This window comes from Eptatretus burgeri, chromosome 2 (assembly GCF_056783735.1).
Source record: "Eptatretus burgeri isolate ZD-2024b chromosome 2, Ebu_testis_v1, whole genome shotgun sequence".
In the NCBI taxonomy this organism is placed as follows: domain Eukaryota; kingdom Metazoa; phylum Chordata; class Myxini; order Myxiniformes; family Myxinidae; genus Eptatretus; species Eptatretus burgeri.
This window is the reverse complement of record NC_140962.1, coordinates 78,198,525-78,218,728: the sequence shown is the minus strand read 5'-3', so window position 1 is coordinate 78,218,728 and position 20,204 is coordinate 78,198,525. Positions and strand designations below refer to the sequence as shown.

Here is a 20,204-nt window from a genome sequence, read left to right as displayed (position 1 = left end):
TCTGTACCAGAGAGTCTGGAGAAAAGCATGTTACCATCTGATATCTCATCTTTTAAAGGGAAACTCGTCCAAAATTTTCAAAAAATGATAATTACTATCTCGGATCATTTTTTTTTCGCTTTACACCCAGATAAGAAAGAAAATGCACCGTGAGACTGCCATTGCAACTTGGTTAATTTGCTAGTAACTTGTATGGAAGAATCCATGCCTTACCTTGTGGGTTGAATGTTGGCTGTGAAGACTATGTGACATTTCTTAACCAATCACGGACCCCCAAAAGCATAAGAAATGGCTGCCACCACAGACATTAATGTAAAAACAATTGATGAATTTGTATTATCTGCTTAATGGTGCATTTCTTTCAATCTTCCTTAAAATTGTAATGACAGGGTGATAGGGGATATGAAGGGGACAGGGGAAAGAGTCACTACTCTTAAAGGCCTCTGCAACTTAATTGCTTAGGTGTGCAACAGTAAAAATGCCAATTCTCTAGGTTCGAGTACATGAGGATTCAATGAAATTATACAAACATTTTTTTTTCTCCAGGGTACTGTACCGAAAGAGACAGCAGTCACTCCTCCAAGCATCACATCTGTAAGTGCTGCACACCTGAGTCTTTGTTCTGCAAGGACCTAACTTATTCCTCAATTGCAATTCCTAATTCCAAGTAATTTTCATCATTTGAAACATTTCGATTATTCATTATCTGTACCTCCCTTTGTTTTATTTTTGGATGCATGGAATTTTTGTAAAACTGTAGCTCTCAAATATATAACCACTTATTTAATCAAGTTTTGTTTGCAGTTAAATGTGAAAATTAGTTTTTATTTGAATATGCACCTTTTTTTCGAATACAATTGAATATATACCTATGACAGGAACATTTTAATTTTGACTAATCCAAAGTGGTTAATTTAACATGATTTGTAAATCAAGCTCTACACAAATATTTAAAACACTTTTTGCAGGCTTTGCGGGATGTAAAGGTCATTGAAGGACAATCTGTCTGCCTGGAATGCCATTTCTCCGGTGTGCCATCACCAACTATCACATGGTATCGTGAGGAATATCGTATAGACAGCTCTGCTGATTTCCGCACGGCTATCGAGGATGGGGTGGCAAGTTTAACAATCCGAGAAGCATTTTTTGAAGACAGTGGACGTTTTACCTGCACAGCCACAAACGCAGCTGGTTCTGTCTCCACATCCTGCCATCTTATTGTTCAAGGTTTGTCCTGCTTTACTCTTGGTTTTAAATGACCCACTATGAATTTTACAAAGATCTGTCATTGCATTAAGTAAGTATTATTGGACATTCATTATTTCTTGTTTTCACCAATCACTCCATTTGATCAGAGATCTATTCATTCACCTCCTACATTTGCACATTCAACAACTTGTTGAATATACTTTGCTTGTTTCTTCATTATTTTCTTTCAACTTTTCACCATGCCTGATGCAACATTGCTGTGTAGGTATGGTGAAATTTCTAATTCAAGAGATTGTTACCTATATATTCTACAATATCTTTTTTTATTGCGTTTGTTCACACTTTGGGCTCATTGGTGGAGAAATGACTTTTTCTGGTCTTGACAAAGGACACATTTTTAAAGCATGTGAGTGTTTCAAAACATCCTTAATCCTTTTCTTACAGTTTCAGAAGATCTTGAGATGCGTGAAGCAGAGAAGGCTGTGAGACACAGAGTTGTGGCAGAAGTGAAATTGTGAGTGTCAACTTGTCACAAAAACCAATACCAAAGGGACTTGTTTTCAAATCCATGGATCATCCAAATAAAAATTGTCATATTTTGCTGAAAAGAGAATAATCCCTTTAATATGAGGAGTAGCTTCACTACAGAGAGAAATTAATAGCTACAAGTATGTGCATCACTGTATATTGACCAGTCCAATGATAAATGGCGAAAACCAATCGGCCATCGTTCAACATTTCAGCTATTACATCACTCCAAACAGTAAATCGCACCTTTATATGCAACTGAAAGTATTTATTTATTTAATTATTTGTGCTTGAAGAGAAGCAAAAGTGCAAAGTCGATCAAATTTGTTTGTGATTCAATAATTACTTTATAGAAGCTTGCACTAAACTTTTGCAATGATTTTATTTCACAAATTGTAAATAGAACTGAAATTAATGACTAAATTCGACTTTTTTTTCTTTTTTTTTTACAGAGAAGGTACAGAGTCTGAGAGCAGCTTAACAGATACCGAGATGGGAGGAGAGCAAGCACCTGTCTTCCTGGAAAAGCCAGAGTCTCACCTGTTAGTTGAGGGAGGCAGAGTCATTTTTGAATGTCTTGTGCGTGGAACTCCAAAACCTCACATATACTGGAAAAAAGCTGGAGTACCTCTTACTACAGGATACAGGTAAAAGTAGTTTGTATTAATTTAATAACACAGCTATATTTAATGAAAGCACATTGAATTTGGAAAAGCAAAATTGAATGGTATATAAAATGAAAGTTTGATTTGCTCTTGTAATTTTGGAAGTTGAATAAACAGCTCAACACACAATATATTTTGTATTATATAATTAAGCCTGGTGTTGGCTTAGTGGTTACGGTGGCGGCTTGGGATCCGAGGGTCCTGAGTTCAAGCCCCGTTGGCCACTGAATTAAAAATACACCAGGAGGTTCACTCAGCCTGTCATCCTTCTGAGGTCGGCAAAATGAGCACCATTATACTGGTAAGGGAGACACTGCATCAGCGACAAAGTCACGTCCCAACCAATGATGCAACCAGCAGCCACAGGCTGCACTCGACAGAGAGATTATATAATTGAATAAATTTCCATTCAGGTGTTTATAGGTGCTCAAATGTTATAGAGTAAGATCAACAGATGTGGCTACATCCATCGTGTTCACCCTTTGTCCCCCTATAGCCCTAATTGTTCCCCACATCGATTATTTCTCAAAGTATCCCTCTATTCTGTACCTCAACCCTGCTGTTGGTGAGTCCACCAACCCCCTCTTTCTTTCTACTGTTCTTTTTGTTATGTTACATCCTGATCCATTCTGTGTTCTAGCTCTTCCACGAGCCTTGGCACTGCATACAAAAAAAGATCTCAAAGCTATTTCACACCAATGAATATCTGGATCTTCAAAACACAAGAAAAATAGCAGAATTTTTTTTCCAGATTTGTGTTGATGTAAAACTCACATTGCTTTTTTTTGTTTATTTATAGATACAAGGTGCATTACAACAAGGAAACTGGGACCTGCACCCTTGAAATTTCGATGACATTTGCTGATGATGCTGGCGAGTATTCTTGTGTGGCACGGAACAAAGCTGGCGAAGCATCAGTTTCTGCACAATTAATGGAGGAAGGTAGTGTAAATGCATTCATCTTGTTACAAAAATGTTGAAACCACTGCCTCTGCATACTTTGAGTCTTAATCTCAACATTCTCGGGAATCCTTTTTCTTGTGATTTTGTAGTGCAATGCTGTACTGTACTTAATTTTTTTTTATGATGTTAAATTCCACCAAAAGATACAGAATGCAGAGTGAAACGTTATTCAAGGTTTATTCACATTGATAATGTGAAATTGGTTATTTAAATGTAGCAAGGAGGTAATTAGAAAAATTAATTTTCAATTTGAAAATGAAATTTGAAAAAATGTGAAAAATGAAAATGAAAAAAACGTGAAAAATATGAAAATTTGAAAAGATGGTATTTGAACATATAACATATTGTCTGATTAAAAAAAAATAGGAATTGATTATAGATGCATTTGAAAGTGTGGAAGGGGTAATCACCTGTTTGTAAAATCAAATATTGTTTGATATGACAGTATAAAAGAGAACATTTATATGTATATTCAAAAGTTTAAAAATTGAGAGCTTTGTGGTTTTGAAATGAAGACATCAAGCTTCAATAGAGATAGTGAACAGAGTTGAATAACTCTTAAATTTTCTGAAGGCTGTCTTTGTGGTGGTGGAACATGGAACACAATAAATTAATAGACATTGAAAAAGATACTTATGTATGGTTTAAGCACTTCCATTGCACTTCATTTTGTGTGAAGTGTAAAACATGGAGACATTTCAAACATATTTTGTTGAGTTCTCTTTCCATCTCATTTCTCTCAAAATATATCACGTCACAAATTAGAAATATAATGAAACAAATATCAATCACTTGATAACCACATAACTTTCTCAACAGCCATGGTCAATTAAACTAAATCACAAATGCTAAAGCAAAAATTTTCTTAAACAATTGTGCAAAGCAAATCGAAATTCCTCCACTGACTTTCTTGCCAACTTGTACTTGGTAAATGGGACAACGATGAAAAATGCACCTCAACAGGAGTTGAATGAGGCCTTCATTTTGTCTTGCAGTGGACTTAAGTAGTGAGATATATTGATAGATAGATGAACAACTCCTCCAAAGTCTAAAATTCAGAATATGTTCTTTGTCACTGGGTAAACTTCTAAATATGTTTAATCTTTTCCACTGACTCAATCGCTCTTACTTGTCAGCAAAATCTGTTGTTTTTCCAGATCATATATTATGAATTTGGAGTACAATTAGAAAACTTTCTCTGGTCTTGTACTTTCTTCCTCACTTCCTTCTCTTTGAATCACTGTAATTATCGGTTATACAGTCAACAACCTGTCTAATCAATCATCTGTAACTTGAATAAAACAAGAAAAAAAGACATAAAATGTCATAGTCCCCATTGTTTTAGTAATTTTGTTGTACAGAGTTAAAGAGCTATCCCATATTTATGTTCAACTAAAATGGCCGCCAGTCTACCAGTCGGCCATCTTTGATCAGATTGCAAAATTAAATGAAGTGCACGTGTATGCCGTCATGTTCTGTGATTGTGCCAAGTTTGAAAAAAATTGGACCATGCATGTCTGAGAAATGGTTGGGGACACGTTTAAGGAACAAAATGGCCACCAGTCAGCCATTTTGGACCTGATCTCGAAACAAATGATGTGCATAAGTAAGCTATCATTCATTATTTGTGTGCTAAATTTGAACAACATCAGTAAATGCATGTCCAAGAAATGGTTGAGGACATGTTCGACGCGGTTTTTTTTTTTTACAACTAAAATGCCCTCCAGTCGGCCATCTTTGATCGCATCACGAAACAAAATGATGTGCATATTTGTACCATCATTGGTTATCTTTGTGCCAAGTAGGAATAAAATCAGTCCATACGTATCCAAGATATGGTTGCGGATGCGCACACAAACACGCACGCATGCATATGAACACGAAAATTGAGACTAGATCCATAAGTCCCGGTTTTGACCATAATCACACAGCTGACCATAATTTAGTACACTACTTTAGCTGACCATAATATAGTACTTTACTGTCTTCAGTCTTGTTTTCACCTCTCTGGACCCGCTCTCGAGTTGTTTAAGTGTTACATTTATGATCGTACCTCTTTTGTAAACATCACTGGCTATTCTTAAGACACATCATCTCTCTATTGATGTTGTCCAGGATGTGTTCTTGCTCCACTCTCGTTTTCTCTTTATCTGCATCATGTTGTTGAAATGTTATGGAACTTCAATATCAGCGAACCCTTTCTACACCCATTAACCTTACCAAACATCTTTTTCTTTTCTTTTTTTGTACTGCAGATGTCTTCCTTCTTTCTTTCTCTGTTTATTCATTCCCACGCATGTTGCATCTACCCTTTTCCACCAATGCCATGAGTTGCATTTTTATCCTCTGTCATCTCAATCTACCACCAACCTAGATCTTGGATAATGTAAATTGGTTCCTGTCTAAATTTCTGACATAATCACACCATGCACTTCTGCGATAATGCTTTGGTTTAACAATCCAATTCCTTTGGTAGTGTCACACTTGAAGGAAGATATTTGTTGATTAAACATTCTTCAGATATGTTCCTCGACTGAAAACTTTCTGTCTTTAAAAATCCACAGAGCCTCATCCTCATTAATTGCAATTTTAAAATCTCATCACTTCTCATCTTTTTGCAGTTGCTTTATTCCTCAAATTATCTTTTATATTACCTCCTTCATTTGTAGTACTTTGAGAATTTGCTTCTAAATGTTGCTTCCTTACTTTAATAAATGCAAGTTCTTCATTGATTGACGATACAGGAAAGATTAGAATGGGGGGAAAAATTAAATGGTCAATATATTCCATTTATATTCTATATTTTAAAACCAGCGAAAGATAACTTGTTTTTTTTGACATTTTGTTTTCTTCTTGCAGCTGAATACACAGCATTTATGAAACAACAGGAAGACCTCAGTCATGTTTATCAAGGCCAAGTGACCAAGGGCATGACAGTCACAACTGAGTTTGTACACATGCCCAAAGTCGCTGATGTAGCTCCAGTTGAGGCGATGGAGTATGACAAAGAACAAGCCATAATCAGGAAGAGGATGGCCAAAGAAGAAATAGTTTTTCTTCCCAGTACAACTGAGATGGAAGAGGTATAGAATTTATGTCCATAGCTGATTCCAATTTACACATAAAAAAATTTTTTTAAAAGCATTAAATTTGTTTCTTATTATGACATTTTTCCAAACAAATACAATGTTTTCTAAAGAAAAGATGCAAAATCCATGCAGACATTAACAATTTCAAAATACAATCATTTGCCTTTAACATTTGGAAGAAAAAAAAAATCTTGTTAGACCTTTTGTCAGTAAAACCAAACAAACATTTCTCCTTAATTATTCACTATATTTTTTGTCGAGATTAACATACCCTGTATGCATAACACAAGTGTAATGCTGTGTTTTCTTTTATCTCTCAGAAGGAACATCATGTGACAACATTCGAGGAGAGACTTATGAAGGAGATAGAGTTCAGGCTTGTGAGCATGACTCTTAAGGAACTGATGCCTGATGATGAGGAGGAGATGGTCACTGATGTTTCAGAACAAGATGTCACTGAACCAGTTTTTCAGAGCAAGCTGAAGAGTTATCGTGTGTTTGAGGGCATGACTGTTACTTTCCATTGCAAAGTTTCTGGGCATCCAATACCAAAGGTATGTTTCGCTGTCTTTCCTTTATTTTAATGATCTAAACTTCTCAAAATACACCACTTAAATTTCCGTAATTTTTAAAGTTAACTTTTTTGAGAAACACGATCAGTTAAAACATTCTTTGTGTAATATATTCTTGCAAACAACATGGCCATGCTTACAAAGATGTCACAAAGAGATCACTGTTTAAAAAGGGAAAAATGAAAATTTCAAAGCCTTCACCTCTTCCCCTTACTTGCAGATTGCCTGGTTCAAAGATGGCCGGCGGTTACGTTTAGGTAATCGCTACCAAATGGAAACCTCTCAAGATGGATTGGTGAGCCTGCGTATCCCCATAGCCTTGCCAGAGGATGAAGGTCTATATACAGTGCTGGCTTGCAATATCCGGGGAAATGTTGTCTGTTCTTCACGACTTTTTGTTGAGCCAGCCAGTGCCCACGAAACATACCCAGACCATGGCATGCCAACAATTGTGGCGAAACGCTTCCGGTATGCAATTCATGATTTTTAAATAATATGTTTAACTTTATTTTAAGCTGTTCAGTCATGCACCATGTGCTAAAACAACATACATATACAAACATATATATATATATATATATATATATATATATATATATATATATATATATATATATATATATATATATGTTGATATATATTGATATAAACATGTATATATATATATATATATATATATATATATATATTGATATATATATATATATTGATATATATATATATATATATATTGATATATATATATATATATATTGATATAAACATGTATGTTTATATATGATATATATATATATATATATATATATATATATATATATATATTGATATTGATATATTGATATATATATATATATATTGATATATTGATATATATATATATATTGATATATTGATATATTGATATATATATATATATATATATATATATATATATATATATATATATATATATATATATATATATATCAATATATATATATATATATATATATATATATATATATATATATATATATATATATATATATATATATATATACATGTTTATATCAATATATCAATATATCAATATCAGCGAACAATATATCAATATATATATATATATATATATATACATTGAAGAAGAAGAAGAAGAAGAAGATATACAGAAGATATATATATATATATATATATATATATATATATATATATATATATATATATATATATATATATATACATATATACACATACATACAGTATATATACTTTTTTTTTGCATATACATATATGCAGTATATATACATGTACATATATACAGTATATATACATATATATCTACATATACATATATACATGTTAATATCAATATATATATATATATATATATATATATATTTTTTTTTTTTAATATAAATATGAATACACACACACACACACACACACACACACACTTCATCAAAGAAGCACACTGACCCGATGACAAACTTAAAATAGCTTCCCTGTAAATTCTTAATTGAAAAATGGATGGGGCATCAAAAAAAAGAATTCTGGAAGGATGGCCGAGAGATAGGCACACTCACCTCGAAGCTGTCTTGCGTGGGTTTGAATCTCAACCCAGCTATAAACTGTCATCATGGTATTTTGGAGGCAGAGAGAGACATTTATTGTACAGAAATCAAGAAGACGTAAATAAACAGTACTAGCCAAGAAGAACTTAGGAAGAGAAGACATGGTTGGTATGATCATGTGCAACGAAAGTCAGAATATAAAGATGTAAAGGGGGCACTAAAGCTTGTGGTGGAAGGAAGAAAGCTGAGGCAACATCCTTAAAAGACATGGATACAAATTATCAAGAAAGGTATTGAATATTTAGGTTTGCATGAAGTTGATGCTATGGATATACATATATACATACACACATATACATACACACATATATGTATGTATATATGTGTATATATGTGTATATATGTATGTGTATGTATATATATATATATATATATATATATATATATATATATATATATATATATATTTGTATATATGTATGTATGTATATATGTATATATATATATATATATACATATATCAGATACCAATCTAGTCAAGAACACACATATTTAATATGTAGTTTACACTTGCCAATGGAACAAACTAACCTCACTGTATAATTATTTTCTTCATGTTTGTAGATCTGTATCACCACGCTCTTCAAGCCGATCTCCCGTGCGTCGTTTTGACGACACAGATGATACTTTACTGGAAAAACTATACAAGCCCGTATTTGTGCAACGACCTGGATCAGTGCATGTTGTGGAAGGCCAGACGGCTCGATTTGACCTCAAAGTTGTCGGTAGACCATTACCCGAAACTATGTGGTTTCACAATGGTGAGCTGCGGTGTGGAGTCATGTCAACTTATTAACTGACCTTCAAATATATACACAAAAATATATTTTTCTGTACATTTAATAGCTTGGGATTCAGATAAGCAATTGTAAAATAGACTTTTTTTTTTTAAAGTGAAGATAGGTAAGGAATAAATGAATTGTTAATAATGAAATTGAGGAAATGAAGAGACTGCTATCAGGCATATATGTATATAAATATATGTATATATCAGGCATATATGTATAGGCATATATGTATATAATACTATCAGACATATATGTATATGAAATATATACATATACATATACAGTACATAGTCAGAGAGGAAAAGAAAAAAAGAAAGGAGATTCCAGCAAAGGGGAGGGAGTTGACGTGGATGTATACATCATATACCAGGTCTAGAAAATGTTTTTCTTTTTTGGGGGGGACGGGAGGTAGTGTGGGGTGGGGGAGGGTGGCGGGCGGGAGTGGGGAGCGTAGGGTGTTCTGCCATTGAACATATGTAATAAACCAATGGTTGTATTTGTCATCTTTTTTTAGAAAGTATTTTTTTCATTCACAGGCCAGCAGGTAGTTAATGACCACACACACAAGATTGTCATCAAAGAGGATGGGACGCAATCCCTTCTCATTGTGCCTGCCGTGCCATCAGATTCAGGCGAATGGACGGTCATTGCTAAAAGTCGTGCTGGGAAGCAGTCATTGACTGTACAACTGACTGTAGATGGTAATTAAGTTAATTCCTATTATATTTCTGGTCTTTTTATGAAAACGACATTTTCTGGTTGCTGGTGTTTTCTTCAATGAAAAATATTTCTTAATTTAAAAAACTGCTTTTAGTCCATTTTTTTGTGAGATTTGGTGAAAATATAGAATGACTGGTGGTTTGAAAAACGATTTTTTAATGTTGGTTTTTGTACTTTTCAGCTAAGGAGCATTTTTCCAAGCCTCACTTTGTTGAGAAACTGAGGAACACAACAGTGAAAGAAGGGTCTCCGGCACATCTCAATGTGAAGGCATCGGGAAATCCTGTTCCAGACATTGTTTGGCTCAAGAACAGCGAGATCATTACCACACAGAAGTTCCCAAATATGATGTCAGTTTCTTGACATGCATTTTGTGCTTTAGCGATTTTGATTTGTTTTTGATGTTTACTGGTTTGGTTAAGCTTATTCTGAAACCTCTTGTGAAACGAGTGGAAGTAATTGGCTAATTTATTTCAATCAGTTTGATTGGCAAGTTTTCAATGACTAACAATGCAGACATGAATCTTCATCCATCTATATAGGTGATCTATGACATTGTAGTATTCATTAGATTGATTCCAATGCTAGTTCGACGAAGCAATGTGGAACACTTCATTGAGACAGGACTTTATGCATTTGAAAGGAGGTGATTGCAAGGGGATTTGATGTAGATGTTTTAGATAATGAAAGAGGTGGACAAGATAGGTGCAGTGGATATACGTATATATGTATATATATATATATATATATATATATATATATATATATATATATATATATATATATATATATATATATATATATATATATATATATATATATTGGCAATCGACAGTGTTGGGACCATGGGCCATAGTTTGAGGGTAAAGGATAAAGTAAGGACAGTTTTAAGGGAGGGATCTTTCAGTCGGAGAGTGGGTAATGCATGGAATGGTCTCCCTAGATAGGTAGTGGCAGTGGAGGGGGTGGATAGGTTTAATTGGATTTAGATAGGTCCCTACATTGTATATATAGGGGATAGGGATATTGGCTTGGGTGTAGATGGGAGACAATACTGGAGTTGTTGCAGCACAGGCATGATGTGCCGAATGGCCTCCTCCTGTGCCAAAGTTCCTTTTGTGTATTATAATATGATTTGCTGTCTGTGCATGCAGTATGTAACCCTTTTGATACAAACTCATTCAACAGGATTGCTGGAACCAAAGGTGAAAGTGCACTCGATATAGAATCAACAACACAGATGGAAGCAGCATGGTACACCAGTACAGCAATTAACAGGGCTGGCCGAGATACTACTCGCTGCAGGGTTAATGTCGAGGCTGAGCCATTGGAGCCTGAACCAGAACGCAAACTAATCATCCCCAAATCAATATACAAGGCAAGAGAAGTGGCAGCCCCAGAGCTAGAACCACTACATCTTCGCTATGGCCAAGAACAGTGGGAGGAAGGTGATCTTTATGATAAGGAAAAAGAACAGAGGCCCTTTTTCAAGAAAAAGTTGACATCTGTTCGGCTAAAGCAGTTTGGCCCAGCACATTTTGAGTGCCGTCTGACTCCCATTGGTGACCCAAACATGATGGTTGAATGGCTTCATGATGGAAAGCCTCTTGAAGCAGCCAATCGCTTCCGAATGGTCAGTGAGTTTGGCTATTGCAGTCTGGACTATGAAGTTGCATATTCACGAGACAGTGGAATAATTACTTGCCGGGCTACAAATAAGTACAGTACTGATCAAACTTCAGCTACTCTCATTGTTAAGGATGAGAAAGGTCTTGTGGAAGAATCTCAGCTTCCTGAGGGAAGACGAGGCATCCAAAGAATGCAGGAGCTTGAAAAGCAGGCACTGGAGGGAGCCAAGACTGGAGTGACCATTGAAGTACCATTAGAGCCAATTAAACCAGAAATTGTGCTTTTTCCAGAACCATGCCATGTTATGGAAGGTGAAACAGCTCGCTATCGTTGTAGAGTGACAGGATATCCTCAGCCACGTGTCTGTTGGTACCTAAACGGACAACTCGTGCACAAGAGCAAACGATTCCGCCTTCGCTATGATGGAATCCATTACTTGGATATTGTTGAGTGTAAACCATATGATTCAGGTGATGTGCGCCTCACAGCTGAGAACCCAGAGGGCCTTACTGAGCACACAGTAGAACTTGCCATAGAACCTCGTGAGGACTTCCGCACAGTTCTTCGTCATGCTCCTGAGCCAAAGGTTGAGGTCCATCCAGAGCCCGGAAAACCATTTTTTGAGGTAGTAAAAGTCAAGGAGCTTACCTCTTCACCCGAACCAGTGCCTGTTGTGGAATTGGTAAAACTGAAGAAGGTGGAACGCATCACGCACGCAAAAATAAAGGAGGAAACGGAGGAGTTGAGAAGCAAGTTTAAACGACGGACAGAAGAGGGCTACTACGAGGCTTTGACTGCAGTTGAGCTGAAGAGCCGCAAAAGAGAAGATGACTATGAGGACATGCTTCGACGTAAGCGGGAAGAGTTGCTCCATCGAACTAAGGAGATTCCAGAAGAAGTGAAGAAAGCACCATTACCTGAAGGAAAAGTTACAATCCCAGTCATTAAACCAGAGCGGATACAGTTGAGCCCAAGCATGGAGGCACCCAAGATCCTGGAGCGCATTCAGAGCCAGACTGTGGCAGCTGCTGCTGAGGCCCACTTCCAAGTGCGTGTTGTTGGCAAGCCCGACCCAGAGTGTGAATGGTTCAAGAATGGAGTTCGCTTGGACAAGTCTGAGCGCATATATTGGTATTGGCCTGAGGACAACGTATGCAAGCTGGTCATCAGAGAAGTTGTTCCTGAGGATTCGGCCAGTATCACTGTGAAGGCTGTCAACATTGCTGGAGAAGCAAGCAGCCATGCTTTCTTATTGGTCCAAGGTGAGGGATAAATATTATTTTGCATGTGGCCAGGCCACACACGACTTGAAAGTTACAAGTACCTTTCTTATTACAGTACTTGCAAAAACAGCAATAATATAGTGTTACTTGGGACTTACAAAATACCTCAACAGAGCCATTGTCTTCTCTGAACTGGCTGGTCTGAATGTGAATCTTTACTGGCCAACAATTGGGAATTAATGCTCTATTTCAATTTGTCATCGATCACTGTGCCCAAATACTTATGCTCAGAAACGTGTTCCATGATCATGAAGAATCAAAGGATAAGGCCACCTGGTAAGCGGTGACAATAAAAAAAAAACATTTCCTTTATCTTCTTGACATTAAGAACTAAATAATGATGGTCACACCAGCCTACAAACTTCTGAACTTTGTTCACATATCGATGCTTATCGTTCATTAGAAACCCACTAATTACTGTATAATCAGCATATTGGATAACACTACAATTAGGACTTGAACTGCAGCAGCACTTAATTGAATAAAAAGAAAACAAAATGGGGGAGACCACATAACCAACCTTGTGGTGCACCGAAACTCAAAAAACCTAACACGTGACACCACATAAGAACACATCACCGATTGTGATCTCTCGAAGAAAACTGAAAATTAATCTTGGAAACTTAGGTGTGACATCCAATTTCAGTAACATGTCAATTAATATATGTGGTACAATCCCACCAAAATAAATAAGGCTATATCTGTTCCTTATAGAATCAAAAACCGTTTGGCTGACCTCCAGCAAATTTTGCATTCATGCTTGTGATACCCAGGGTCTGGTCAGTGGTATTAACACCTGGAATAGTGCAAGTCGTTTAACCATTGAACCCTGCTGGAGGGAGGGGGTGTTGTGTGTATGGAAATGGTGCCAACTCTGAAAACAAATCCTCACTCCTGGAGTGAGCGGGTGTTGACTTAGTGGTCCACATGGAGATGTCAATAAATACTGATCTAACAAAATACTTGGGAGTATGTATCAAAATACTGGTGCAATATTTGGAGATGGACACACACAGCATCCTGACACTCCTATTACTCTGATGCGTCACAGCCCTGGAATTGTGATGACTTTGGAGGGAGGGGATAGTTAAGGGACTGAACATTGCCACATTGCTATGCTCAGCATCATTAAAATGTCCTTTGGGGGATCATTACCTTCCCTTCCCTGGCCCTTGTCGTTTCAGACAGGGAGGATACATCACGTGACACCTTACCTTAGCTGACATTTACAGTTCACAACACTGCCTCCCTACAGCATACAAAAACATGACCAACTTAACCTAAACATGATATTCTTAATTCGGGGAAAAATGAACTATTCGACATGTGCATACTGTCCATGCTGAAACCTTACACTTTAATAACCACATAAATTTAACAATGTATTGCTAATACAGTTGGCACTGTGAGGTTCGTATGGCATTTTGAGAACAATTTTGAAGCATGCTTTAAGAAATTATGTTTCCATATTAAATAGCATAGTAATGTGTTTATGTTGTACCCCAGGCAAGCCAGTGATCACCATTACCCAGGCACTTGTCGATGTTAAAGCAAAGGAGAAGGACACAATGGCCACATTTGAGTGTGAACTTTCTGAGCCATTCTTTAAAGTTCAATGGTTCAAAAATGACGAGCCCATTTCGTCGGGTGACAAATATCGAACACATTCTGATCGAAAAGTGCATTTCCTTTCTGTACTTATCATTGATATGGACGATGATGCAAACTACACATGTTCATTAGTGGATGATCCATCTGTGAAGTCTACTGCAAGACTTAGAGTTGAAGGTAAAGATTTTTCAATGTGTTAAATCCTGCAATGTTGAGTGAGATAGAGTGGTCTTATTATGCATGCAAATTTATACATCTGATTGACATCTATCAAGAAAATAGACCTCCACAGAACTGTGCTGTTCAAAATATGTTTTTATTGTGTAGGCTCTGTGCTAGAGTTCATCAAAGAACTCGAGGACACAGTCATCCTGGAAACTCTAAGTGGTGAGATGGAGTGTGTGGTTACGAGAGAAGATGTGGAAGGTGACTGGTACCACAATGGGGTTGCCATCACACCTGGTGCCAAGTACCTGTGCAGTTCGCGCCGAGGACGCCATACACTACTTATTAGAGACGTAACCAAGGAAGACCAGGGAAAGTACAGCTTCAACATTGGTGGCAAGCAGACCTCTGCTCATCTCAAAATGAAACGTAGGTTTTCCCCTGACTTACTCACTGCAAGGCAATGCGAGACTTGTCACATTTGTGTGGAGGATGAGTGATTTATTTAACTCCTCATCAAAAAATGAAAAACTTTCACAACACTGTATACGACACATATTGGTAATGAAATATTTTTTTTTGGTACAGTGGAAGACGGTAAGGCACATTATTAGTATTATTATTTGGCACCAGCAACTTTCTTCATGGTCTGAGATGTTCTTAAATTCAGTGTTTCAAACTAAAACAACTAATTTAAATACAGTACGAGGCGAAAGAAAGAATATCTTTTCCTCCTGTTATTTCTTCATCCTCATCAAGGACTATGCCCAATTCTTCCATCTGAAGTTTTCATCATGCAACTTGAGTTGATGAATATCAATTTGATAAACATCTCATAATACAAATGGTGAGGTGAAAAATAGTTTCATTTTGAAATAAAAAAGGAAAGCCCTGATCTCACAATAGTCAGTTCAATATGAAGGCACATTGTATTTGTTGTAAAGTATAAGTTATATACCTGCATCATCGGAGGAAAATGGAACTCCTTTGTGATTCCTGCCGTAAGTGCATCCTGACATTAATTTTCGTCAAACAAAGAAATGCTGGTTCAACATGAGATTTTTCCAATATCATAGATTATAATGTACATGGAATTAGGGAGGAGGAGATTGGTACCATACTCTGTGCAGAGCGTTGGTGCTGCTTAAGCAATCTCCTTGGCTATTGGGCACAATCCTGGATGGGTCGCCACTCCGACACGGTATACCAGCATGCGAGCACTCATTTTGCCGACCTCAGAAGAATAACAGGCTGAGTTAACCCCACCTTGTATGAATTCAACAGCTGAGCACGATTTGAACTCAGGACCCTCGGATCCAAAGGCCGCCACCCTCATCATTAAACCAACACCAGGAGTTATAGAATTGAAGGGAAACTAAATTAAATTTAAACAAGAAAAAGAGCAATCAGAGATTGCAAACCCTCACCAGGACTTCTTTTGAGTGGTTTATTTTTTATAGGTTTGAGGGTAAATCCAATATGGTTGCCAAATCATGTGACCTATGACATCATATGTGTGATCCTTTTGTTCCTCATGAATAGGCGGTCATATGTGTAAATTTTCGCCTCGATCTTTTTAGCCATTTCAGAGAAAAAATATTTTTGAAGGTTTAAAATAACAACAAAAAAATGGCTGCCGAATCACATGACCGATGACGTCATCAAAAAAAATTCTGTGGACCATTTTATCCCAAGATGACCCTCAATTTTTTTTACACTGATCGGATGTAGCATTCTACAAATGCAATTGTGACGTCATAATGATGTCATAGAAATACCACACTCATTCCCCATGAGGAGTATTTGCTTTGTGCCACTTGTACACCCATGGCTTAGCGAATACTTTCCCCTCGATTTGTCCAACCTTTCTGGTGAAGATTTTTATAGGTTTGAGAGTAAATCCAATATGGCTGCCAAACCATGTGACCAATGACATCATATGTGTGAACCTTTTGTTCCTCAGGGATAGGCAGTCATACATGTAAAGTTTCGCCTCAATCTGTTCAGCCACTTCAGAGAAGAAAATTTTTGAAGGTTATTTTTTTATATCAATATGGCTCCCCAATCATGTGACCGATGACGTCATGAATTCTTTTTTTTCTGTGGACCATTTTATCCCGAGATGAACCTCAAACATTTTCATACTGACCGATTGTGGCGTTCTCCAAATGCAATTATGACGTAACAAGGGCATCGATGATGTCATTAAAAATCACACTAATTCCCCATGAGGAGTACTTGCAATGTGCCAAGTTTAAATTTTTTCCTTGGTGTGGTTTCAGAAATACAGAGGTCCAAAGTTTATCCGTTTTTCCCATCTGGTTGCCACACTACATGATCTATGATATAATTATCATTATGACATTCTATACGAGTAGTCGCAGCAATGGTGAAAATTTTGTCTCAATCTGAAAGGCGGTTGCGGATTAAAACACGAAAGTTCTGTGGGGACAAACAGACAGAGACAGACAGACAGACAGACAAACAAACAAATAAAAATCACTCATAGAGTGACAACTTGGCAAAACAGCACAAAGTACAATGGCATTCGGTAATGCGCATACCTCTGCCAGGTGGAACAGTTTACGTTTTGTATCCCACTGATGGGCTGGATCCGAACCAAAATCCAATCCGCTTGTTATTGTCACTGCTTCAACTCATCCACCTTGTGTTGTCATACCTCGTCCATAACTTTTTGAGATATAGTGATATATTTCGTTTTTGGTCTTAGCTATCAATTTTAGAAATTAGGCCTGTGTTGCCTTTTGACCTTAAAATTAATTGGTAGTTGAATTCAGCAATGTGACGTGAAAATAATTTTCAAATTTCAAGTCAATCAGATGAAAGTTGAGGATTTTGGAAAATTTGGCCCAAATTGGCCTTTTGGCCTATTTTGACCTTTTGGCCTAGGTTTACCTCAAAATGAACAGGTGGTTAAATTCAGTGACCTGATATGCAGATGCTCTTCAAATTTCAAGTTAATTGTATTAAAATTGAGGATTTTAGAAATTTGGCATATGTTGACCTTTTGGCTTGTGTTTACCTCAAAATTAATAGGTGGTTGAATTTGTTGACCTGATACGCAAAGGCTCTTCAAATTTCAAGTCAATCGGATGAAAATTGATGTTTTTAGACATCTGGCCTATGTTGACCTTTTGGTCGGTGTTAACGTCAAACTTAATAGGTGGTTGAGTTCAGTGAACTCGTATGCAAATGTTCCTCAAATTTCAAGTCAATCGGATGAAAATTGAGGATTTTAGAAAAGTTCGCCCAAATTGGCCTTTTAGCCGATGTTGATCTCAAAATTAACAAGTGGTTGAATTCAGCGATTTGATCTGCACATGGTCTTCAAATTTCAAGTCAATCGGATGAAAATTGGCAATTTTAGGAACAATTAAAAAATTTGGCCTATTTTGGGTTGACCTTATGGCTTATGTTCCAACCTTTTGACAGATGATAACCTCAAAAGTAATAGGTGATTGAATTCACTGACCTGATATGGAAATCCTGTTCAAATTTCAAATCAATCGGATGAAATTTGAGGATTTTAGAAAGTTTGTCTCAAATTGGCCTTTTGGCCCATATAGACCTTTTTGGTCAAGCAAATTTTAAGAAACTTCAATGTGGGACCGTCGCAGGGTCAGTGACATTAATCTCTGAAAAATTCAGGATGATCGGTTGAGCTGTTTGGGCTGGAGGCGAGCGGACAGACAAATGAAAAATCACTCAGAGAGTGGCAACTTGGCAAAACAGCACAAAGTAGAATGGCATTCGGTAAAGCGCATACCTCTGTCAGGTGGAACAGTTTACGCTTTGTATCCCACTGATGGGCTGGATCTAACCAAAATCCAATACGCTTGTTCTTGTCACCTATTCATCTCATCCACCTTGTTGTGTCATAACTCGTCCAAAACTTTTTGAGATATCGTTATATATATATATATATATATATATACATACATATATATATATATATATATATATATATATATATATATATATATATATACATACATATATATATATATATATATATATATATATATATATATATATATATATATACATACATATATATATATATATATATATATATATATATATATATATTACAGCCGTTTTTACAGGCATTTTTCCTCAGCTTTTCTTGAGGCAATGTTTTATGGCCGGATGCCCTTCCTGATGCCAACCCTAGTCGCCTCTTACGACACACAGGAATAAGGTACACCTAATCTAACGGGGGCATTCACCGGGACCAGGACATTGGTACTCATTTCACCGACCTCAGAAGGATGACAGGCTGAGTCAACCTCCTGGTGTTAATTTAGCGTCCAACGGGGCTTGAACTCAGGACCCTAGGATTCCAAGCCGGCACCCTAACCATTGTGCCAACACCAGGCTCTGTATATAATAATAATAATAATATATATATATATATATATATATATATATATATATATATATATATATATATATATATATATATATACAAAAAGACCCCAAAGTCCCTGAAGACCCTTCAGACCCTGAAGATCCTTCTGATCCTGGAGACCCAAAAGACCCTGCCTGAAGACCCAAAAGACCCAAAAGATCCCGAAGACCCTTCAGACCTTAAAACCATTTAAGACCCCTTCCACCATTCAGACAGATTCCACAGCTTTGACCCTTGACCATTTTTTAGACCACTTTGACCTTTTTACATCGCAAATAAATTTCAAATAAATATATCACCAATATCTTCTATTTATATATTACTAAAACTCTCATCATGTATGTATGTATGTTCCTGAAATACAGCCAAAACGGTACACGATAGTGCAAAAATTTTAGTTCCATCTTACTCACCATTCCCCTGCGGTGTGCAGTATCAAGTTTCATTCAAATCGGGTAACGAAAAAATTATTAAAAAATCAATTACCGATTCAGTCAAGTACTCTTCGTGAGAATTTGATGAATGCAAACAATTTCAGTGGTATAGTTCGATGGAGCTATCTTTTTCATTTTTTCTTTTTTTTTTGAAATGATTTTTATTTTCAACCGCTGTCATAACAGGAACCCAACGGGTTCACGGGTCATCGAGTTGCAAATATATTTGTAGAAAATAAATATTTGTATTATGATTGATGTAAATCATGCCAATACAGCAAATCTGTGGCGTCAATCACTGCAACGACTCGTGGAGAGGCGAACGGAATGAGTCGATCCACGCTTGTCTAATATATAAAGCTCAATTCATATTTCTTTGGTTGTTTATATATGCTTCAAAAAACTAAAAAAAAAAAACTACTGAACCAAATCCAACCAAATTTTGCATGTTGCCTTAGGGTACCCCAAGTTTGGTTTCTGTCAGGGTGGCAATTTTTGGGAAGGGG

The 20,204-nt window shown here is 36.4% G+C and overlaps 1 protein-coding gene across 1 annotated transcript in view; it reads left to right on the top strand.

The window, feature by feature from the left end:
- TTN (titin) overlaps positions 1-20,204 on the top strand; it is a 405,491-nt gene that overhangs the window by 17,755 nt on the left and 367,532 nt on the right. Inside the window, exons 10-23 of the mRNA XM_085850585.1 lie at positions 547-594; positions 969-1,227; positions 1,654-1,723; positions 2,190-2,384; positions 3,202-3,344; positions 6,225-6,448; positions 6,775-7,008; positions 7,247-7,494; positions 9,201-9,397; positions 9,961-10,125; positions 10,326-10,494; positions 11,333-13,035; positions 14,563-14,844; positions 14,995-15,261. Coding sequence (XP_085706711.1) covers positions 547-594; positions 969-1,227; positions 1,654-1,723; positions 2,190-2,384; positions 3,202-3,344; positions 6,225-6,448; positions 6,775-7,008; positions 7,247-7,494; positions 9,201-9,397; positions 9,961-10,125; positions 10,326-10,494; positions 11,333-13,035; positions 14,563-14,844; positions 14,995-15,261 — 4,204 coding nt within the window. The remainder of the gene's footprint in view (positions 1-546; positions 595-968; positions 1,228-1,653; positions 1,724-2,189; positions 2,385-3,201; positions 3,345-6,224; positions 6,449-6,774; positions 7,009-7,246; positions 7,495-9,200; positions 9,398-9,960; positions 10,126-10,325; positions 10,495-11,332; positions 13,036-14,562; positions 14,845-14,994; positions 15,262-20,204) is intronic.